Source organism: Pezoporus flaviventris, unplaced genomic scaffold (genome assembly GCF_033815535.1).
Source record: "Pezoporus flaviventris isolate CSIRO_AGI_PZ_B2104156 unplaced genomic scaffold, CSIRO_AGI_Pfla_v1 ptg000225l, whole genome shotgun sequence".
Taxonomy (NCBI): domain Eukaryota; kingdom Metazoa; phylum Chordata; class Aves; order Psittaciformes; family Psittacidae; genus Pezoporus; species Pezoporus flaviventris.
The window spans coordinates 567,667-587,153 of NW_026892773.1; the positions used below are offsets into that span (position 1 = coordinate 567,667).

At 41.9% G+C, this 19,487-nt stretch overlaps 4 protein-coding genes across 4 annotated transcripts; 2 read left to right on the forward strand and 2 right to left on the reverse strand.

Moving 5' to 3' along the window:
• Positions 1-153: 153 nt before the first annotated feature.
• On the forward strand, positions 154-888 carry LOC133262878 (claw keratin-like). The gene has a single exon (XM_061442385.1). It carries the CDS (start codon positions 154-156, stop codon positions 577-579), a length of 426 nt encoding a protein of 141 aa, XP_061298369.1. The 3' UTR covers positions 580-888.
• Positions 889-3,594: 2,706 nt separating this feature from the next.
• LOC133262958 (keratin-associated protein 6-3-like) lies at positions 3,595-3,926 on the reverse strand. The gene has a single exon (XM_061442470.1). The coding sequence runs from the start codon at positions 3,903-3,905 to the stop codon at positions 3,609-3,611; it is 297 nt and encodes a 98-aa protein (XP_061298454.1). The 5' UTR covers positions 3,906-3,926; the 3' UTR covers positions 3,595-3,608.
• A 3,549-nt stretch (positions 3,927-7,475) lies between these two features.
• On the forward strand, positions 7,476-7,739 carry LOC133262846 (uncharacterized). The gene is made up of 2 exons (XM_061442341.1): positions 7,476-7,534; positions 7,571-7,739. Exons 1-2 carry the CDS (start codon positions 7,476-7,478, stop codon positions 7,737-7,739), a joined length of 228 nt encoding a protein of 75 aa, XP_061298325.1.
• A 9,530-nt stretch (positions 7,740-17,269) lies between these two features.
• Positions 17,270-17,829, reverse strand: LOC133262921 (keratin-associated protein 21-1-like). The gene has a single exon (XM_061442432.1). The coding sequence runs from the start codon at positions 17,827-17,829 to the stop codon at positions 17,473-17,475; it is 357 nt and encodes a 118-aa protein (XP_061298416.1). The 3' UTR covers positions 17,270-17,472.
• Between the last annotated feature and the right edge of the window lie 1,658 nt (positions 17,830-19,487).

Genomic DNA, 19,487 nt, shown 5'->3' on the forward strand with positions numbered 1-19,487 from the left:
AGATTCCTGCTCTTGACTCTCCTGATCAAACGGGTAAGTGCGGCTCCTGGGAGCCTCTTGCAGATCTCTCCCTGCCTCCCTTGACAGAGTTTCTTGCCCTCACCCTTGCCTAATCCCTGGTGCATTTTCCAGGACTCCGTACCTGCCTGAAAGATGTCCTGCTCCAGCCTGTGTGCCCCTTCCTGTGGGGTGGCCGCCCCATGCCCAGTGGCTGACACCACCAACGAGCCCTGCGTGCGTCAGTGCCAGAGCTCCACAGTGGTGATCCAGCCCCCAGCCACGGTGGTCACCTTCCCCGGACCCATCCTCAGCTCCTTCCCTCAGCACAGCGCTGTGGGCTCAGCGGGAGTCCCTGCCATTGCTGGGGGCTACGGCGGCAGTTATGGAGGCTATGGTGGTTATGGAGGCTACGGGGGCTATGGAGGCTATGGTGGCTATGGAGGCTATGGTGGCTATGGAGGCTATGGTAGCTGTGGAGGCTATGGAGGCTTTGGTGGCTATGGAGGCTTTGGAGGCTGCGGATATGGTGGCTGGCGCCGGGGCCGCTCATACCTCAGTGGCAGCTGTGGGCCCTGCTAACCACACACTGGGTACGGCCACAGACATGGGAGAGCTCCAGAAGGTACCCTGGCACATCCCGACATGACGCTCTGTGGAGGAACATTCCTTCGGTACTGCTGGGATCCAGAGCTTGGAAGTCTCTGGCCTGCTTGAAGCCCAGCTCTGCCTTCCTCCTGCCCTGCTTGAGCTTCACTTCAGGACTCGCTGTCCCTTGACAACGCAGCCCCATGCTGCACGCCTGCTCCTGTCGCACAGCTGATGTTCATTCTCTGTGTGTCCACAGCCAGGAGACTGAGGAAGCCCTTTGCCAGGGCCCTGCTCTGCTCCCCGCTCCTTCCCCCTTTAAACTGCAATAAAAGCTGGGTTGCATCGCAGTGTCCGCCCTTGGTTTCATTTCTTCTTTTCCCCACAGACGTTACCCCCAGTAGTTTCCTTTGCTCCCTGGGCCACCTTGCAAAGTCCCACCTGGGCCTTGCCAGGGTCATCTGCGGGACCTGCCTTACCAACCCCAAGCACCTCCTCATATGTCTTCCCTCCACTGCCTCCATGTTCCTGCATCCCTGCACTAAGTTCTCCCGTATCACATGGACGGTGGCTATGGAAAAGTGCAGGGAAACCTGGGTAGATATGGGACAGCTGACCCCTTTTATCCTGGTCTCTCCAGCAATGACCAGCATGCTGCCACATTGCCCTTGCTGATGGCTTTGACTGGAACTGTCTGTGTGCAAGACCAGTGTGCAAGTGCTGGGATCACACGATGGGAAGTTACCTGGGGAAGGGAGGGACCTCTGATTGACTGCCTTGTTGCAGCACACAACAAACAGGCCCATTGTAAAGGATAGCTTTTGAAGGAAAAAAAACATGAGTGAATTTATTTATTGCTTTGTGGTTCCTCTTTCAAAGAGAAACATACAATGTCATCACTTTTTACCACCCTAGATAGTCTGGGGATTTCAATGAACTCAGATGTTCATAGCTATATTTATAGTTTGTTACTAATCTATTTAAACATTTGTCAGGTGTTTCTTTATGGGATAATAGTCACTCCAAACGTACAAGTTGAGACATTTCAATATATGCTTTACTCAGAGATTTTATAGCCTTCAGATGTTTCATTCAAATGTAGCCCTGTACAAACAACTCTAGTAAATCCTCCAATTAGTTACTCTGCCTTCTAATCCCAGAAATTTGGATTTCTTTCTGGTCTTATCTGAAGATGATATCCTGGAGTGAAAGAAGTGTGTATCTGTGCGGCATTCCATGGATTTCTAACTCTTTCTTCTAACTAGGTCCCTTGTTAAAGCAGCCGAGTCCATAAGTAGTCTGTAGTACTACTGAGATACTAGGGATTATTTTAAGCTGATATTGTCTCTTACTTGTGCATTCTGAGAGATATAATACTTTCCAATTTTTACCTATTCATAGCTTTCCATATTTCTTATTTTAGACTTAGCTCATAAAAAATTGAGATTATGACCACTTCCAGCTGAATTCCACCTTAATGCCAAGATACAGGCTGACCAGCAACTTGCACTGTGCTTCTGCAGGGAAGGTGTCAGGCATCAAAGTGGGTGAGCACTTCCCTATGAGCACAGCTCCTCGGAAGGAATGAGAAAGCTCCATCCCAAAAAGCGCTGGTGGTGTAACCCAGTGCTTTACTTGCAAAGGTTTTCAATGAATTTTGTATTATAGCACAATTGAGCTCTGTTCCCCGCGTGAGACTGACCTCAAAGGGCAGCTGTGTGTGTTCAAAGGACAGTAATTACATTCACAATAAGGGTTCTAGGGTTTAATAGAGATTCCAAAGCACTTCACCGGCTGTTTCATGCCTAGACTGCATTACAGCATCCTACTAATAAGAGGTTACTCCTGCTGCCAGTTAGGTCCTTCAGTCATGAATAATAGAGTCGCTGCAGACTTGGGCAATGGATCTCACCCTAATAACAACTGTGTGATTGTGCAGCCTGGGAACTTCATGCCATTTCATTGTCATTCAAATGGAGCCTTGCAGTAACACTTACAAACACTTAAGCAGGTGAATGGAAAGAGTGCAGTTTTCTGCTCTATAACAGAGCCAGGTCTCTAAGCCCAGAAGCCATTCCAGACACTGCCAGCACAAAAGCTCTTGAAAAACAGTGATTCTCTCCCAACTTCTTGGCTTATTCCTCAGTTAAATTGGGTTTTCCTGCAGCCATTCAAAAGTACATCTGCAAATCACTAAGATGTGGTGCTGTTATATCCAATGTGTGTACACACACTGTCATCCTGAAGTTAATATTTCCAAATCCTTCCTAGGAATTTCCAGAATGGGTGGCTTCATTTTCTGAGATTTTACTGAGTTTTTAGTTTTCAAAATCTGTGCTAAGGTTCAGCTGACATCCATAAGAGCTACAGTGTGCAGTACGTCATCGTAAAATGTATCAAGCAGGGGACAAAAATCTGTGCACATCCAAATGAGAATAACAAAAGCTGGGACATGTGATGATGCTATAACTTTTAATAAGAATAAAGCTAACAGTCACAATCTAAAATAATACAAGAAGCAGAAGCAGAAAGAATGCATACAGAGTTTTTATCTGCAGAAAATCTGGTTTCATTGGTACTGTTTTTGCTGCTATAGCTGTAGCATTGGACTATCGATTTCCATTTTCAACCTTTTGCACTTGCTTTCAGTCTAGTGAAACAAATCAGATCAGATGATTTACTGTTTCTTTGGTACAGCTTCAAAAGCAGTTAAGTCAAAAACATATCCATAGGAAGGCTAGTGCAAGTACACTCTAGATTTCATTAATGTTAGCTGGCAAAGCGACAAAAGTCAGTTAAGAAGCTGTTCATGTTAAGCCCGGCTTCCTTTACACCACCAAACTCATGGAGGGTTAAGAAGTCTGTAGGAAAGAAGGAAGACATTTTAGAAGCACACTGAAGAAGTTTTACAGAAACACTGATCGCTCCAAAATACTACAGCTTTCAGTTATAGTCCTGGACTCAGAGCTTCTGCAAACCCTCCCCTTTAAGAGCAGCCATGAATCCATTATATCCTTCTTGATTTAGCAGGGGTAGCAGCTCCCATAGCTGTATCTACGGATGTAGCGAGAAGAGTAGGGGTAGCAGTAGCGAGAGCTGTAGGAAGGGTAGCAGTCACGGTAACCGCACAGACTCCCATAGCTCCGGTAGCCACAGGGGCTCCCACAGTCGTAGGTCCGGTAGCTGCAGGGGCTTCCACAGTCGTAGGTCCGGTAGCTGCAGGGGCTTCCGCAGTCGTAGGTCCTGTAGGTGTACACAGACCCGTAGTTGCAGGGTGAGTAGCAGGAATCCTCACACTGGGTCTGGTAGCAGAAAGTCATCTTGATGTGATGGAGGGAGGCAAGCCTAAAACACCACAGGGAAGGAAAAGCCTGTAAGACAATGTTCCCAACAGCAAGCAAAACCCAAATAAATGCCGCAAGCATGCAGGGAAGAAAGAGCCAGCAAACCCAGCCATAGTGCCTGACACTATTGTTCTATCCTCATTTTTAGTGCCGGGTCTTCCCATAATCCTCTGTCCTGACCAGTCTTTCTGAGCTTTGCTGCACAACCCCACTGGCTGCACGCCTGGATCACAATGGGAGATGTGATTGTGAACCGCGATGCCTGTGTCAAAAGGAAGCTGTCAGGAAATAAGCTGGAAAATCCTTCATAGCTATAGTGAGATGAAGACTTAAAGGGAAAAGAGGGATATGTGCAGAACTGTCACAGTTTCAAACTCTGAAATACCAAAGAAAATCCAGGCAGGAAAGAATATCTTACATATAAATAATTCTCATCAAATCACAACCCTAATTCCCAGTGAATTAATCTACAACACTCGTAGATTAGTAACTGGAAGGGAGGGAAGAGAGGGAAAATTGTATCGTTACTCGCTAGGATTCCTAAATCTATGCCAACTTACCCAATCTGCAGTGAGAATAAGGCAGGAGAAGTGAATGCATTATCCTCAGTGGTTTGGGGTTTTTATAGAGCTCCTAGTCCCGCCTCATGCATGAAAGGGTCCAATTACCAAGCACATTTTGCTTCCGCCATGACTCCTCATTGATATACCGGTTCTCCCCAGGGTTTCTGATTATTGGTCCAGCACTGTGACATACAGGTTACACCCTCCAGGTTTCTTTCATCTCAAAACTACCAGGGCAATTAAGCCTTGGTATCATCATGCTGAATTCACTTCTTCAGTCCAGCAACATATGCAAAGATGTATAAATTGCTAAACATCATTTTCAGCAGGCTGGCCTCACTGTGCATGTTGGTCCATGTGCTTTTTGGTACAGGTTTTTTTCCTGAAATGCTTGTGGAAGGGGGAGCCTCTCATTTTCATGTATTTCATAACTTTAATGATGCATGAAACAGCACGTTCCTACCAATCCCTTCCAACATTTCCTGTGACTAGCAAAGTGGGTAAGACCTTTGCATTGATGCTGTCATGGAATATGATATTGCTGTGCTCACTGATTCAGCTAGAAAATTGGTGTAGAAGCATTAAAAAGGCATGTATATGACGTATTTTCCGAGAAAACACCTTTCCAAGACTCGATTCTCCAGCTATAAATTACATCCTTAATAAAGCCTAGAAACAGAATAACGTGATACACGTTTTTAGAAACTGTGTTACATAATGCTGGGGCGTTTTCCACTAACGTAGTATTAATATTTAAATAATAAATCTCTTTGTACATGTGAATCTTTAATAAGTATTAATGAAGGCTTTGATATTCAAAATTTTGAGAAAGGCCCTGAACGTCTGACATGTCTGTTATTATCCTTCCCTTAGATGCAAGTAAACAGCAGTGTTTTGAGGTGAAGGTCACCAGGGAAGACCGGGATGTTGCTGCTTTACCAGGTCACATCCACAGGGCTCAGCATTATTCACCGTCATTAGCAGCATTAAGTTAAACACCTCAACAACATCAAGAAAATGTCATGTTAAACTATATTTAGCAGTTGGGGGACTCCTTAGGAAAACTTCTGTTATTACACATATATGTTCCTGTTTGGCTTATCTTGTTCTTTTGTAATGAATCCCTGAGTGAATCATTTCTGATCTAAGCATAAACAATCTCTAAGGAGATATTTTTGGATCCATAAAATTTGCCTAGATTGCGTTGACTCTCCAGGAGCCTGAATTTGTCAGTTTATTTTATATATTATGCAATTTAAAATTTCAAATATCCTTTAGATTGATTATTTATTGCTACCTGCTTCAGGGTTCTCCTAAAGTCTTGTCAGTGACTCTAATTTACTCAGATCTATTTCCACCATTCTTACACCAAAAAGGACCCCAGTTTCCTTCTATGCAGACAAAGGAGCTGGCTGTTGAAGTCTGGTAAAAGTAATTGATAGAGCATTTCTAGCAGGCAAATCTACATGAATTTCCTGTGAAGGTCACAATAAACAGTTAACATATCCATGCATATTTGATCGCAGCAAGGTACAGACCAGATGCGCCCTCTAATCCAACCACCTTTCTTGTACTTCTGTTATTGGGTTGGATATAACACAAATGATATTATAAATACAAATACTGCTAATATTCTGACCTAAAAATGCAATTTTGAAATTAAAAAAAAAAAGAAAAAAAAAAGAACAACCAAACAAGAAATGCTTTCTAGGGATTATTATTTCTGAGGAATAAAATAACTCTGAAATTCCTCCTTCCTCAAACCAATCCAGAGTCATTGCAGGCTTCATACACTGAAATTCATCCATTCCTCTAAAATTGGGATTATGAACATCAATCAATTCTGCTCTCAATATCCTTCCTTCCCTTTCCTGTTATAACTCAGATTTCACCACACTAATTCTACAAATATAATTCACCCAGGAAGTCCGAACATGAAAGAAAACTGCAATGCAATGTCATACTTTTGGAAGCCAAGAACTGACTAATGATCACAAACCAAGAAAACAATTACATCAACTGAAGGAATGACGTGCATAAGTAAATTTGTTTTGTGATGAATAGGAGTTTAAAGCACAGTAGGCTTGGTCAGATAAATATATAAAAGGGAGAGAAATTCAACACTCTCTACTCACATCTTCGGACTTACGTTCTCACTGAACTTGGTAAGTCGGGCTTACTACAATGTCTTTATTTCTGTGTAGATGCTGTGTTTTTACTATATGGTTATACAGACAGCAGTTATACTTTAAAAGCAAAGGCTTTTTCCAGAAAAGGCTGTGATTTCACAGCAAGCACAACTCATTTTGTTTAAAATGGGATATATGCCCACATAAGCTTAGAAGATTGTGTCATCTAGCAATGCACTGTGAGAAATTGTCTTTATTTATGATATAGTGAAGCCTTTGAGGCTTCTTTATTATGAAGCAGAAAATGTATTACAAATTTTTTCATTATTTTGAACAAAACGTAAGTATATTCAACTGGCAATTAAAGCCTGGACACGGGTTCAAACAAACAAGCTGCTTTTTTCAGCAGAGCTTTGCACAAGAAGAGTTCTTCTGTGGTGTCTTGTCTCAATGGCAAGAACTGACAGAATTCATTCCTGATCTAGTGTCTGTTCACTGATGGTTTTTAGAGAAGCATCAGACACCGATACAATCTAATCCTAACAAGATCCTATCTCATATACCACTTGAAAACAGACTGCCAAATCTAAGCAATGGTAACAAGCAGGATAAAATATTTTTATGGCGAAAACAAGGGGGAAAACCAGAAAGGAGTGAGCTGGGCAAGGAGTCAGGGTATAGCTTTGAATGGAGGTGTTGGACTGGTTCCCATGTTTGCACTTCTTTCCTCCCTCTTTCTTATACTTACATAGGTTTTTCTAGAAGCAGCTAGCATCCTCTTGATCTCTGGGTCAGACCTTATCTTCTTCTCTTCTGCTGTGTTTCAGACTTGCCTCCCCGTCCATCAGACCAAGATGACTTTCTGCTACCAGACCCAGTGTGAGGATTCCTGCTACTCACCCTGCAACTACGGGTCTGTGTACACCTACAGGACCTATGGCTGTGGAAGCCCGTGCAGCTACCGGACCTACGACTGTGGGAGCCCCTGTGGCTACCAGAGCTATGGGAGTCTGTGCGGTTACCGTGACTGCTACCCCTCCTACAGCTCTCGCTACTGCTACCCCTACTCTTCTCGCTACATCCGTAGATACAACTATGGGAGCTGCTACCCCTGCTAAACCCAGCCGTAGAACAATCAGATAGGAAATGAAAGGCAAAATAGTAACGTATGAATTGTACCTTTGCTAAGCTTCTGTGACAGCGACTGCAGTCAGGAATGGTCCTGAGTGCTTAGCACCTCTCTTCAATGTCTGCAGCTACTTTGAGTAACTTGCTATTAGGGTGAACTCTTCCTTCATAACCTTTGGATGTACTGTGTAGTTTGATGTGTAGCTTTACAACAGAAGATGCAGAGAGGAGAAGACATCTCGTCTTGCCATATAATGTGCTGACAGCTCTGCTCCTCACCAAACACCACCATAGTCCCAAAAGCATCTACTGTGCAATCTTGTGACTCTGTTTAAAGGATGTGTGAATCCCTGAATGCTTCTCTTCTCTACTACTACAAGCTGTAACTGCTTCTTACTCTCATTAAAAGATCTTGCATCACAATACTGCTTTTTGTTATATATTTTTCTTTTATATTTGACTTTACTAATTATTTACCTGAAACATGGCAAAAAAGGAGGCACAAGCTTCTCACATCTGCATTCAAGCATCCCCTAGAATCTGAGGTGACAGAGGATGTACTGAGCACTTTCATTTCTGTTTTCTCCAGGACAGTCCTAAAACCTCACATCTGCCATGTCCTAATTCTGCCCCTCTTCCACCAAACACACCAAAACACTGTTCATTTCCAAAACACTAGCTTAGAAATAAAAAGATTTAAGAAAACTAAATCAGTGCTTACTGACTACATTCCAGCCCAAATTATGTTACATTTGAGGATCCAAAATGCACTGAGACCCAAATTGCTGGACTATGTCAGCTTTCTGCAGCTCTGAAGTAGGTAACCAATATGAGAACACACATTCATCTCTTCCCAATGTGTTTCAAGGTTTCAATATTGCTATTTCTCCACCAGAGGTTACTTTGCACAGTCAGGCTGCATCCCCAGCAGGTTGAGGAAGTGGATTCCTCTCCTCTACTCCACTCTGGTGACACACACACATACATACACCTGCAGTTCTATGTCGAGCTCTGGGGCATCAGCGTAGAATCATAGAATCATAGAATAGTTTGGGTTGGAAAGGATCTTAAGATCATCTAGTTCCAGCCCTCCTGCCATGGGCAGGGACACCTCATACTAAACCATCTCACCCAAGGCTTTGTCCAACCTGGTCGTGAACACTGTCAGCATTCACAACCTAATAAGAAGGACATGGAGGTTTAAGGTCCCTTCTAACGCAAACCATTCTAGGATTATATGACTGTATGATGTCTTGTGAATGAGCTGTGAGCTTAGTCCTTCCTGTCACTGCCCTGGCTGGGCTGGCTTTCTGGCATGCATTCTGTAATCATCTGCCAGCTTTCACCATCAGCAAAAACTGTTCTACAAAGGAAGAGCAGAAGCATGCAGATTCCAGATAAGGAGAGGCTTGGAGGGGAAGCCTCTTCTTCCCCGTAATTACCAAGAGGGCATGTGATAGGTAGGAGGAAGAGTTGCTTAAAGCAAAAGTGGCTAGCAGATTGATGACAAAGGGGTGAATCTACCAGGACTGTTCCCAGGCAGGAGCCATCTGGAGCCACAAGAATACTGAGTTTTGCAAGTGATTTCCAACAGGAAATGCTCCTTCTCCTGGTCTGCAGGAGCTTCAGTTCTCCAGCTAACACTGATCTGCATGTAAGAGGCACAATTACGGACTATGATGCTGACTTTCACTGGTGGGTAGACTGCAAAGAAAGGGATTGCTGTAGGGTTTTCTTCCTCATCCCGTAAGTGCCGGTTGCCACCAACTCCCAGCAGAAGTGAGGCTCATGTGAATTTGCATTCACGTAAAAGCAGAGCATAGAAATGAAGCAGAACCTAAACACTTATTCAACAGGTTATTCAAGAGGTTGGAGAGGAGTCTGTGTAAGAGAAACCTGAAGAAAACAAACCCACAAGTCCTGGGGGAGCTGCCAGAAGCACGCATCAAACCATGCTTTGAAAATTCACCATTCTGTTCTACAGTAACTGGTACTTCTGGAAACTTATTTTGGACAAATTACCTATATTCACTGTGCTCAACTGTTACATTAATTTCCTTTTACTGGAAACATTTTCATCTAACAATCTAAAAATGCAAATCAAGGTTTCCCTCAACTGGTCATGAAGTGCAAATTCAGCATCTGAAGGTTTTTGTTGGTTTTTTTTATTATTTTTTAAAAGTAACTGTGGCTTATGCATAGATTTGTTTTAAAAGTTAAAGAAAAGTTACCAGTTGATGCATTATATCATAGACTTTTCTATTTCAGAATAACAAAGCAATTGGCAATTGTTTTTCAATTCCTTTTTAACTTACTCAAAATATTCAGGTTTAAGTTTTGTTCATAATGCAAAAAAACTGCAAATTTCTGTGAAATGCCATTCATTATTTTAAAAAAAATTAAATTAGTAGATTTATTTAAATAAATATTGTAAGTCACAACATGTTGTCAGAAGAAATGGGGAAAAGTGGATTATAACTCAGGAAATTATGGAGGTTTTCAAAACACACAAGTATAGCCTATTTGCATGTATTTAGAATTACGTGTCATTGCTATATAATTACATATATTATTTCTAGATAAGCTTATTACTGACATGATAGGAGATGAAATAACTATGCATTTGATACAATAAGAGTTAAAGAAAAAATAGAAACATAGATCTTGAAAGAAAATGCTAACATTGTTCATTAAGTTTTTCAGAAGTTCTTTTTAATATCATTTTTAAAATATTTATGGTAGTTCTGGTGTAAAATCTACCACAGTCCAGATGGAAAAATACATCAAACAAAGGCGTAACATAGGAGAAATCGTTTGACAAATGAAAAAAGCAAAAAGCAATTGAAAACTTGTAGCGATTAAGACACTTAAACCTGTAATGTTCTTGTGAATCACGGCTCTTCACTGAATGTCTTCATATGTTTCCCTCTGTGAATTTGACTCCATCTTTCTATAATTACCAAGATTTTTTATGAGTTGTATTTCCAGTTACTGATTGAACTCTGCTGCATGTCTTGAAGTCTGTTTAGGGCACTTCTCTATATTACTTTGATTTGTAGGTACAGAAGTTCAGGCACTATTGAACTGACACTTCCTAAGCTCAATTTCTGATTTTCAATATTAGGGACATCAAAATATTCCATGAATTTTGAGCACTTGGATAACTTTGGAAAACCTCATATATGTGTTTATGTATTCCAGGACAATTAATAGCCATTCCAGTGCTTCTCAGGTGTTTGTGAGGGACCTGACATCAGCCACAACGCAACAGGTTTCTTGGTCACTCCAAAATTATGATCTTCTGACCTGTGCAAATAGCAACACTAAATTTTTCTGTACACGTCACAACTTGAGTTAATATAATTAGTTTCTTCAACGTCAGGGATCATTATTTCTCATCTTGACGATGCAAAGTTATGAGCTTGTTTCATCTTAAAAACTTTTTGGGTAATTCTCACTCCTAATTATAAAATCAAGACACCAAAATAGGCAAGAGAATGACAGATCCTCAGGCTAGAGATGGCTGAGAATCAAAATTCATCTGTTTGGGGTCTTTTTAACATATTAAAAATGTATGTAACCTGGATTATGTCAGCATTTTCTAGAAGGAAAAGTTCCATACATTTACATCTATCTAATACACATTTAAAAATAAACCCTAGTGCACCCCTTCTTCCTCACAGAATGAAAAATCCCAATCCTAGATTAATAGAGGATGTAAAAGCATTTTATGCCACTTTGCCTCTTACTTGTACCTCTCAAACTGAGGTTTGTATCTAAGAAAAAAAATAGGTATTTCCTCCTCTTCCTCTAAAATACTTTTTGTTTTATACTTTTAGTATTTCCTTTCAGCTTGGTTCACTATCAAACACAGGGACTTTATAGAAGTTCAGCATTCATTTGGGTAACAATTTCAAACATATATTAATAGGAAGGAGGAAGAATTAATCACAGAGTCTATACCTTGTCATTGCATCTGCTCATACCATAATAAAACTCTTTCAGGATATCACCAAAGCAAATGTAAATTAAATTCTGTGACACTGATATTATCAGAATATTGAGAAGTTAAAATTACAAATATTCTTTTACAACAAATCTTATTGATGCTGGCTTTCAACCTCATCAAACACCAGCTTCCCAAAGGAAGCAGAGCACAAAACGTAAATTCAAGAGCCTTTTATTTTAACTCAACAAAACCTCCTTGCATGACCTTCACTGCAGTGAGCCATTCCCCATTTGCATATTAAATGAGGATAATAACAGACATTCAAGAAGTGCTGAGCCTCATCAGAATTTATGGTATCAATGTTTTTCCAAAACAGTCATTAAAACTTACTTTAGAAATGTTTGTATTATTTAAATATTAATGGATTGTTGCTGAAAAGTGCCTTGATGTTGGACAATAAACAAGGGAACCCCTAGGTTAAGCACTGTTTCTTTTTATTAAAACTAAGGCATTACAGACATCGTCCTCACTCGGTGTTGGCAGAGATTCAGCCATATCTCATCACATCACAGACTGCTTTGCATCAAAGGGGCCTTAGAGCTCATCCAGTTCCACCCCCCTGCCACAGGCAGGGACACCTCAGACTAGACAAAATTGCTTCAAGCCCTGTCCAACCTGGCCTTGAGCACTGCCAGGGATGGAGCAGCCACAGCTTCCCTGGGCATCCTGTGCCAGGGCCTCACCACCCGCACAGTAATTAACTGGATAACACCACCACAAAAAATCAAGAGTGATTTCTCCATTTCTGGCTTAGAAAAATCCATTCTGTAGTGGGCCACTTAAAGCACTTCATAAACCTTTTTATTACACTAAAGCCCATTGCAAAGCATGAGACTTCATAGGACCCTTCACTGCTAGAGAGTGTCCATCCACCCTCCCCAGCAAATGGTTCCCATCAGTCAGGAACACATGGTCTCCACCCTACTGGAAACCTTCCACAGCTTTCCTAAAAGTCTTAAAAGGCTGTTCTCCTTTTCTTTACTGCAGCCCCTGTGGTAGACCAAAAGAAAACCCAGATTTTTCTGCACCACCAGACCCTGCAGTGATACTGCCCCAGTATAATATATGCATTTATGCATCTCATATATATATACCATATAAATCTTAGAATCATAGAATGGTTTGAGTTGGAAAGGACCTTAAAGTTCATTCATTCCCAACTCCCTGCCATGGGCAGGGACACCTCCCACTAGACCAGGTTGCCCCATCGAACCTGGCCTTGAGCACTGCCAGGGATGGGGCAGCCACACCTTCTCTGGGCACCCTGTGTCAGCGTCTCAGCACCCTCACAGGGAAGAACTTATTCCTTATATCTAACCCGAATTCCCCCTATTTAAGCTTTAATCCATTAACCCTTACCCTATTGCTACAGCCCCTGATGAAGAGTGCACCTCCAGTACCCTTGTAAGTCTCCTTCAGATATTGGAAGTCTACTCTGAGGTCTATAATAAATATATGTTATTTATATACATAAATACATAATATATATAAAATAATATATAATAAACATCATGTGCTCGTGATATTACAAGATACTGATTCAAAAAAAATCTTCCAATGATTTCATCCAGAAAAGAGAAAGACAAAAGACAAAATAAATCAGACAGCAAGTCTCAGGCACATTGCTCAGATGTTCACGTAATTGATCCTGTGCCTTGGCCTAGACTTCTCATAGTGTGCATGACAAATTATAGACAATAGCAGAACCTAAAGGAATCAATGGAACGCCTGTTATTAATTGTGACGGAAATGAATCAAAATGGTTGGGAAAAGCCCTAAGCACATAGTGTAATGCCTCTTTCCTGGCCAGGTATTTTACACAACCTCACAATGTGCGGTATCCACGTCTTTTGTAGGGGCATAACAAAGAAACAGTCTACTGACTCCCCAGCCAGACAGGCAGTGTGGCTGGAAGTGTTCCATGTATTCCAGTTCCATGTATTCCAGCTTCATGCCCAATTGTCCTTTGGGTGAATTCCTAGAAATCCATTTCTCCTGGAAAGTTTTAAGATGAAAGAACTTCCCAAGGCGTAATCACAATGTGCTACCAGAGGAATTTGAAAATTGACCTAAATGTGGAGGAAAACAATTATAGTAATTGCACTGGTGATGTACTTCCGAAATGTGTTTTGTGACTAACAGGTAGTGGAAGCACACAAGGAATTGCACTGACTTCCACAGGTCCGAGAAACTATATAAAAGTGCTCACATCCCCACGCTCTTCCCAGCGCTCCTCCTGGTTTACTCTCCTCAGTGAACTTGGTAAGTTCAGATCCTATTCTCACAGAGATTCCTTTAACTTGGGAATGACTCCTTTACTAACATTCTCTCATATGTAACAGTGGTGGAAGTATTTTATCCTGTATGGTTTTAATCTGTGCAGTAAAAAAAGCTGGGGACATTGATGAATGAATTTTCAGATACCATTGGTAAGATGTGAAACCTGGTAAGAAGTTGTGTCTTCACATAAGAGAAAGCAGCAGCTCTATTGCTTTAGCTTTTTAAACTGAAATTTGGTTCATGGGCAGAATTGTGTATTATGCAAAGCGGAAATGGCTTTTGGATGAAAAGATGTTGCAATAATGAATATGAGTAAGTCACAAGAATTGCTTTAGTCTCTCTGAAGTCACTGGAGCAGCTGTAATCTGTGGCAATAGAGGACTTAAACATTAAATCTTTACTGCCCAGCAGAGTTTTTTCAGTATCCTTGCTGGAGCTGGCACTAACAAAGCCAAGGTTGCACAGGAAAATGAATATTTTACATAACAAGATTAAAACCAGACAAGGAGGCTGTCTTTAATGAACTTGTCATGATTGACCTCAGCAGCCTGTGCTGGGAGCCTGGACACCAAAGCACATAGATTTGGATGTACATCTGCAAGCTGAATTTCCTGCATCCAAAGTCCAAAAAGAGGGTATTATACTTACTTTTAAGAGGAGAAACTAAAGAAACTGCGTCTCACAGTCAGATCTAACAAGGAGGGAGCATAGAAAGGGGGTTGGGTACTCTTGCCACCAAGCCACTACTTCTGCAGCTCCCTGCAAGCTGATCCTACCCCTTACCTCCCTATCTCTTTCAGGTTGCCTGCTCCCCTCCACCACACCAAGATGTCTTGCTGCTACGTGTACCCGTGCTACAGCATCTGCTACTCCCCATGCTACAGGACCGTGCGCTGCTCCCGGACCTACAGCTGCTGCAACCCCTGCAGCTACCGGACCCTGTGCAGCTACCGGCGCAGATACAGCTGTGGAAACTCCTGCGGCTACGGCGCATGTACCACCAGATACTATTACCCTTCCTGCTGCAACTACAGCTACAGGTGCTGCTACCCCTGCTGTTAAACCCAGTGGCAATACCCCTGAAACAAGAATCAACCCCGACCCAGCAAGCAACGAAGAATGGCTAATGTCAGAGGCAATCCTTACGGAAGCGCTGAGCCCCTGTGGCAGCAACTGAAGTTACTGAGAACAAGGAGCTTCGCTGCTCTCTAACACTTTTTGGCATTCATATTTTTGTTCTTTTTGTCTGCTTCTTCCTGTCTTTCACAACTAGGAGATCTCTCTTGATATTCTGCGTTTAAACCCTTTTTGACAGATACCCTATTTAAACTCTTCAGCAACGACAATCTGCAGCTCATTTGAAGCTTCTTACAGTTGCTGCAGTGGTGTTAAAGGACTTTGCAAAATTAGCTTTTGTGTCATCTGCATTTTCAATAACTACTTCCAGTAAGGTGCTGCAGGACTGTGTAATGGAGACGTATTACAGCTGTCTCTTCTTTGATCTGGATTTACAAGTACCTAAGGGATGAACAACACAGCTTCAACAAAAAAGAATGTTCTGGGTAGCATAGTGCAATGACTCATCTTCCATAGCTCTTTCCAGTATCCCAAAACTATAATCTTTCTGTATCTGTACCAGCTCCTTTCTTATTGCATTAAACTCTTTCTGCATAAAAAAAAAAATTGGAATTCCAGCTGTCTTCTTTCCTGTCTCTAGTTTACATGGATATACTGAGTGTGGTAGCATCCTGAAGGGACTTTGTATTCCTAATGCTGGCAAAGCATTTCATACCCTTCCACCTCCAGAGCAGTTGGTCCCAGTAAATATACCCTTTGCCTCCCTTTTACCCCTCAGAAATTAAAGAAATGCCACAATTTCTCCCTTTACTTAATTGAAAATATTACCAGATTTAAGGTTAACATACTTCAGCAAAATAGGACTGCAATAGTCTTTATAATAGTGTTTTAAAATGGAGAATTACTCACAAGCCTTTATAGAGAGTATACAAAGATGTTCAAGTGAGCAGAATATTGTGCTATTCCTGGCAATTTAAGTGTTCTTGCTCCAGAGCCACAATTTCCTATCATATTTCACACAGACACTGGGTACAACAAAATCCAGCTCTACAGTTATGAGAATTCACTGAATCTGGAGACTAAAAGCTAAAAGACAGAAAGAAAAGTGGAAAAAAAAGAGGCAACTAGTTCTTAAAAAAATAAAATCAAGTGAAACAGTATTCAATGTCTCCAGGGTGTTTTGGTAGCTGCCTCCAGCCATGGAAGCAATGAGAAAGTGCCATCACGTCATCTTCCTCCTAATGCAGCCACAGACTCTCAGTTCTGAGCCCAGAGGTTCTATAGCATTGGCCTACAATATTCAGTGGGAAAAAGGAAAAAAGTCAGTAAAAATCAGTGGTAACTTTGCTTGCTTCCAAACTGTGGGCTCCGAGTGTACTTCCCTGAACTGACAGGCAAAAAATATGCATCAGAGGTACTGGCCAAAGGATTTCCATTAATCCTATCAAACTCTATACGCTGCAAAGGGAAAATTCCTCCCCCTTTTCCATGAGGGAGTCCCTAATCTTTCAACCCTGATCTTTCCAAGTGCCTTCCAACCCGGGCTCTTTAATGATTCTATGATAATATACAAAATACAAACTTATTTCAAAATGTAAAACCTGATGAGTCCACACATTTGAAGATTGCAGCCTGCGATGGATCATGTACGAACCACATGACATTATCCCAGCAGCAACAATGAAGTAGTTTAAATGAACCACTTATTTGGAATACACCAAGCCAAAGCCTGGAGTTGTAGAAACATGTATAACCAGAGGTACAGCTGAAGGTTCTTGCAGCTACAGAAGTCCAGGTTTCCAGGCTTGAGGAGGGCAAGTCTCTACAAGCAAATCCCTGAGTATACAAAGTTAACTTTGTCACACAATCTGTTTGATGCTATTGATTTCAAGATATTTGAGGCATGCAGGTGAAAAATAAAACCAGAGATGCAGTATTGATGGATGCAACATAATTTTTAATGTGAGTGAAAGGCAGATAGATTTTCAAAGGCATACAGAACTGAAAGACCGCATTCCCGAAGGCACATTACACCCTGCTGATTCCATTCAATCAGCATTAAGGTTTTGCGTACATCACGGCAACAAACATGAAAAGCAGTTCACAAAGAACTGCAGAAACAAGCTTTTGATCAAGAGGACGGTTCGGGTGGCAAGAGAGCAAGCAGACACAGAGCATAAGATAAATTATTGCAAGCACTTCAACAGCAGTGCAGAACACTCAAAGCCTCCATGAAGGGTGGGTGGCTGCTGTCACCAGGGCTCTGCACACCAGTGACCACTGCTGCCAAGATTCACCATCAGTCCGTGCTTGCTGGGCCTGAGTTGATCTTCACTTCAGGGACGTTCCAGCTGGGTTTAGCAGCTCCCATAGCCGTACCTCAGGCCATAGCGTGAACCAAAGGGGTAGCCGTAGCGGCCGGAATAGAAGCCTGGGTAGCCATAGCAGTCTCCAAAGCCATAGTATCCCCTATAGCCACCATACAGACCTCCAGAGCCATAGTAGTCCCCAGAGCCATAAATGCCCCGGTAACCATAGAGACCACCACAGCCGTACCGGTCCCCAAAGCCATAGAGGCCCCGGTAGCCGTAGAGGCCGCCATAGCCCCGGTATCCGCAGGGACTCCCGCAGTCATAGCTGCGGTAGTTGTACAGGCTCCCATAATTGCAGGGAGAATAGCAGTCATCCTCACACTGGTTTTGGAAGAAAGTCATCTTTCTGCGATGGAGGCAAACCTGAAATACAGCAACAGGGAGAAAAGAAAAAATAAGGATTACTACAGTGGCAGGAACAGTCTCAGAGGCAAAAGACTGGCCATGTGAGACCAAGGACAGAAGCAAAATTATCACCAAATTCCTCAGATCCTTATTCGCCTTATTGCATCCCATTTCTATCATTCTGTCATTTTCCCACTGTTTTGGAACAATGGGGTTTGTGTCTTTTGTCACTGAGATTTGTGAAACACTGACTACAGCATACACCTTTACAGACCAAAAGTTCTTTGCTGCCGTTTCAGGATTTTACTGAGAGAATGCTGTTAGGAGTTAACAATCCTAAACTTCTTTCAGGATATCAGCTTTGGATAGAGCTCTACATTCCCAAATCCTTCAAGAAACTCTTCAAGAAAGCTCGAAGTGTCTAATGCTTGCCATGATAACACACTTCAGCTTTTGGTTTAATCCTGAGGTAAAGGTTGGTCTTGGTGTTCTTTTCCAACCTAGCTGATTCTGTGATTCTATGATTGCAGCAGGGTTAAAAGTAGAAGGTCCCATTTCAGTAATTTACACCAATTTTGATTGGAATCTGGAAATGCTGACAGCACATGCAAGAAACCATGGAGCGTTAGCACACGTGAACATGTGCTGTCCTGCCAAACAGACCTGAAGACCTCCTTAAAACAGAACAGAAGATTTGTGAAAGACCTCTCTGAGGGCTATGGTGAAGAAACCATTCTCTGCATCTGCAGACCTAGTAACCAGCAATCCTCATCATGGAGCCAGGTACCCAGTTACCAACAGGACCAGAAAAGATTCAGCCCCATCTTTAAAAATTGAACCCACCAATGCATAAGCACAGACACAAGGTACTGAGAAATCTTAACTTCCAGAGAAACCACAATCCTAACATAAATTATTAACCCAAAATTTCTAATTCTCATGAAGAATATGAATGGAAAGAAGGCTTACCGAGTTCACCAGGAGGAGGAAGGCAAGAGAGCTGATGAGGAGCCTAGAGCTCTGAGCCCTTTTTATACTGTCTCTTTGCCCGCCTGGCTTATCTTAGACGCCCTGTGTATTCAAAAGGTTTGTAGTCTTATTGGCTGGAAAACAAATTTGTCTGTACACGTCATATCTTCAATTAATATAATTTTCTCCATTGTTTGGGATTATTAGTGTGTTCCCAGCCTCCCATATGTCACATGTATTACAGGTTTCTTTCATCTTAAAATTTTCTGGGCCAACTACATTCCTGATACCATTTTATAGTCTTCACTGTCAAAACTGAAGTTTATTTGTAAATCATTTAAAAGCATTTCTAAGTTCTCAAAGAGAAAAAAATTTTCAGTGAAGAAATAAAACCTTCCCACATGTTTGAAAATCTCTGTTGTTCACTGGAAACTCTAATGCACCATGGCCCAGGGTGCATGTTTAAAGGAAATGAAAACATAAATGTAGGTATTTTATATTAAACTACATAGGCAACTTCAGAAAGCTGGACCAGCACGACCTGCAAATAAATCTTAATTGCGTTCCTCCAGAGTTCCTGGTGAAGAAAAGTCATGCTGCTGCATAAGCAGAAAATATGGTTTTGACAAAAAGACAACTACAGCATTGTTTGCAGTAGTTCACTGGAGGGCTTGACCGCAAGTTCA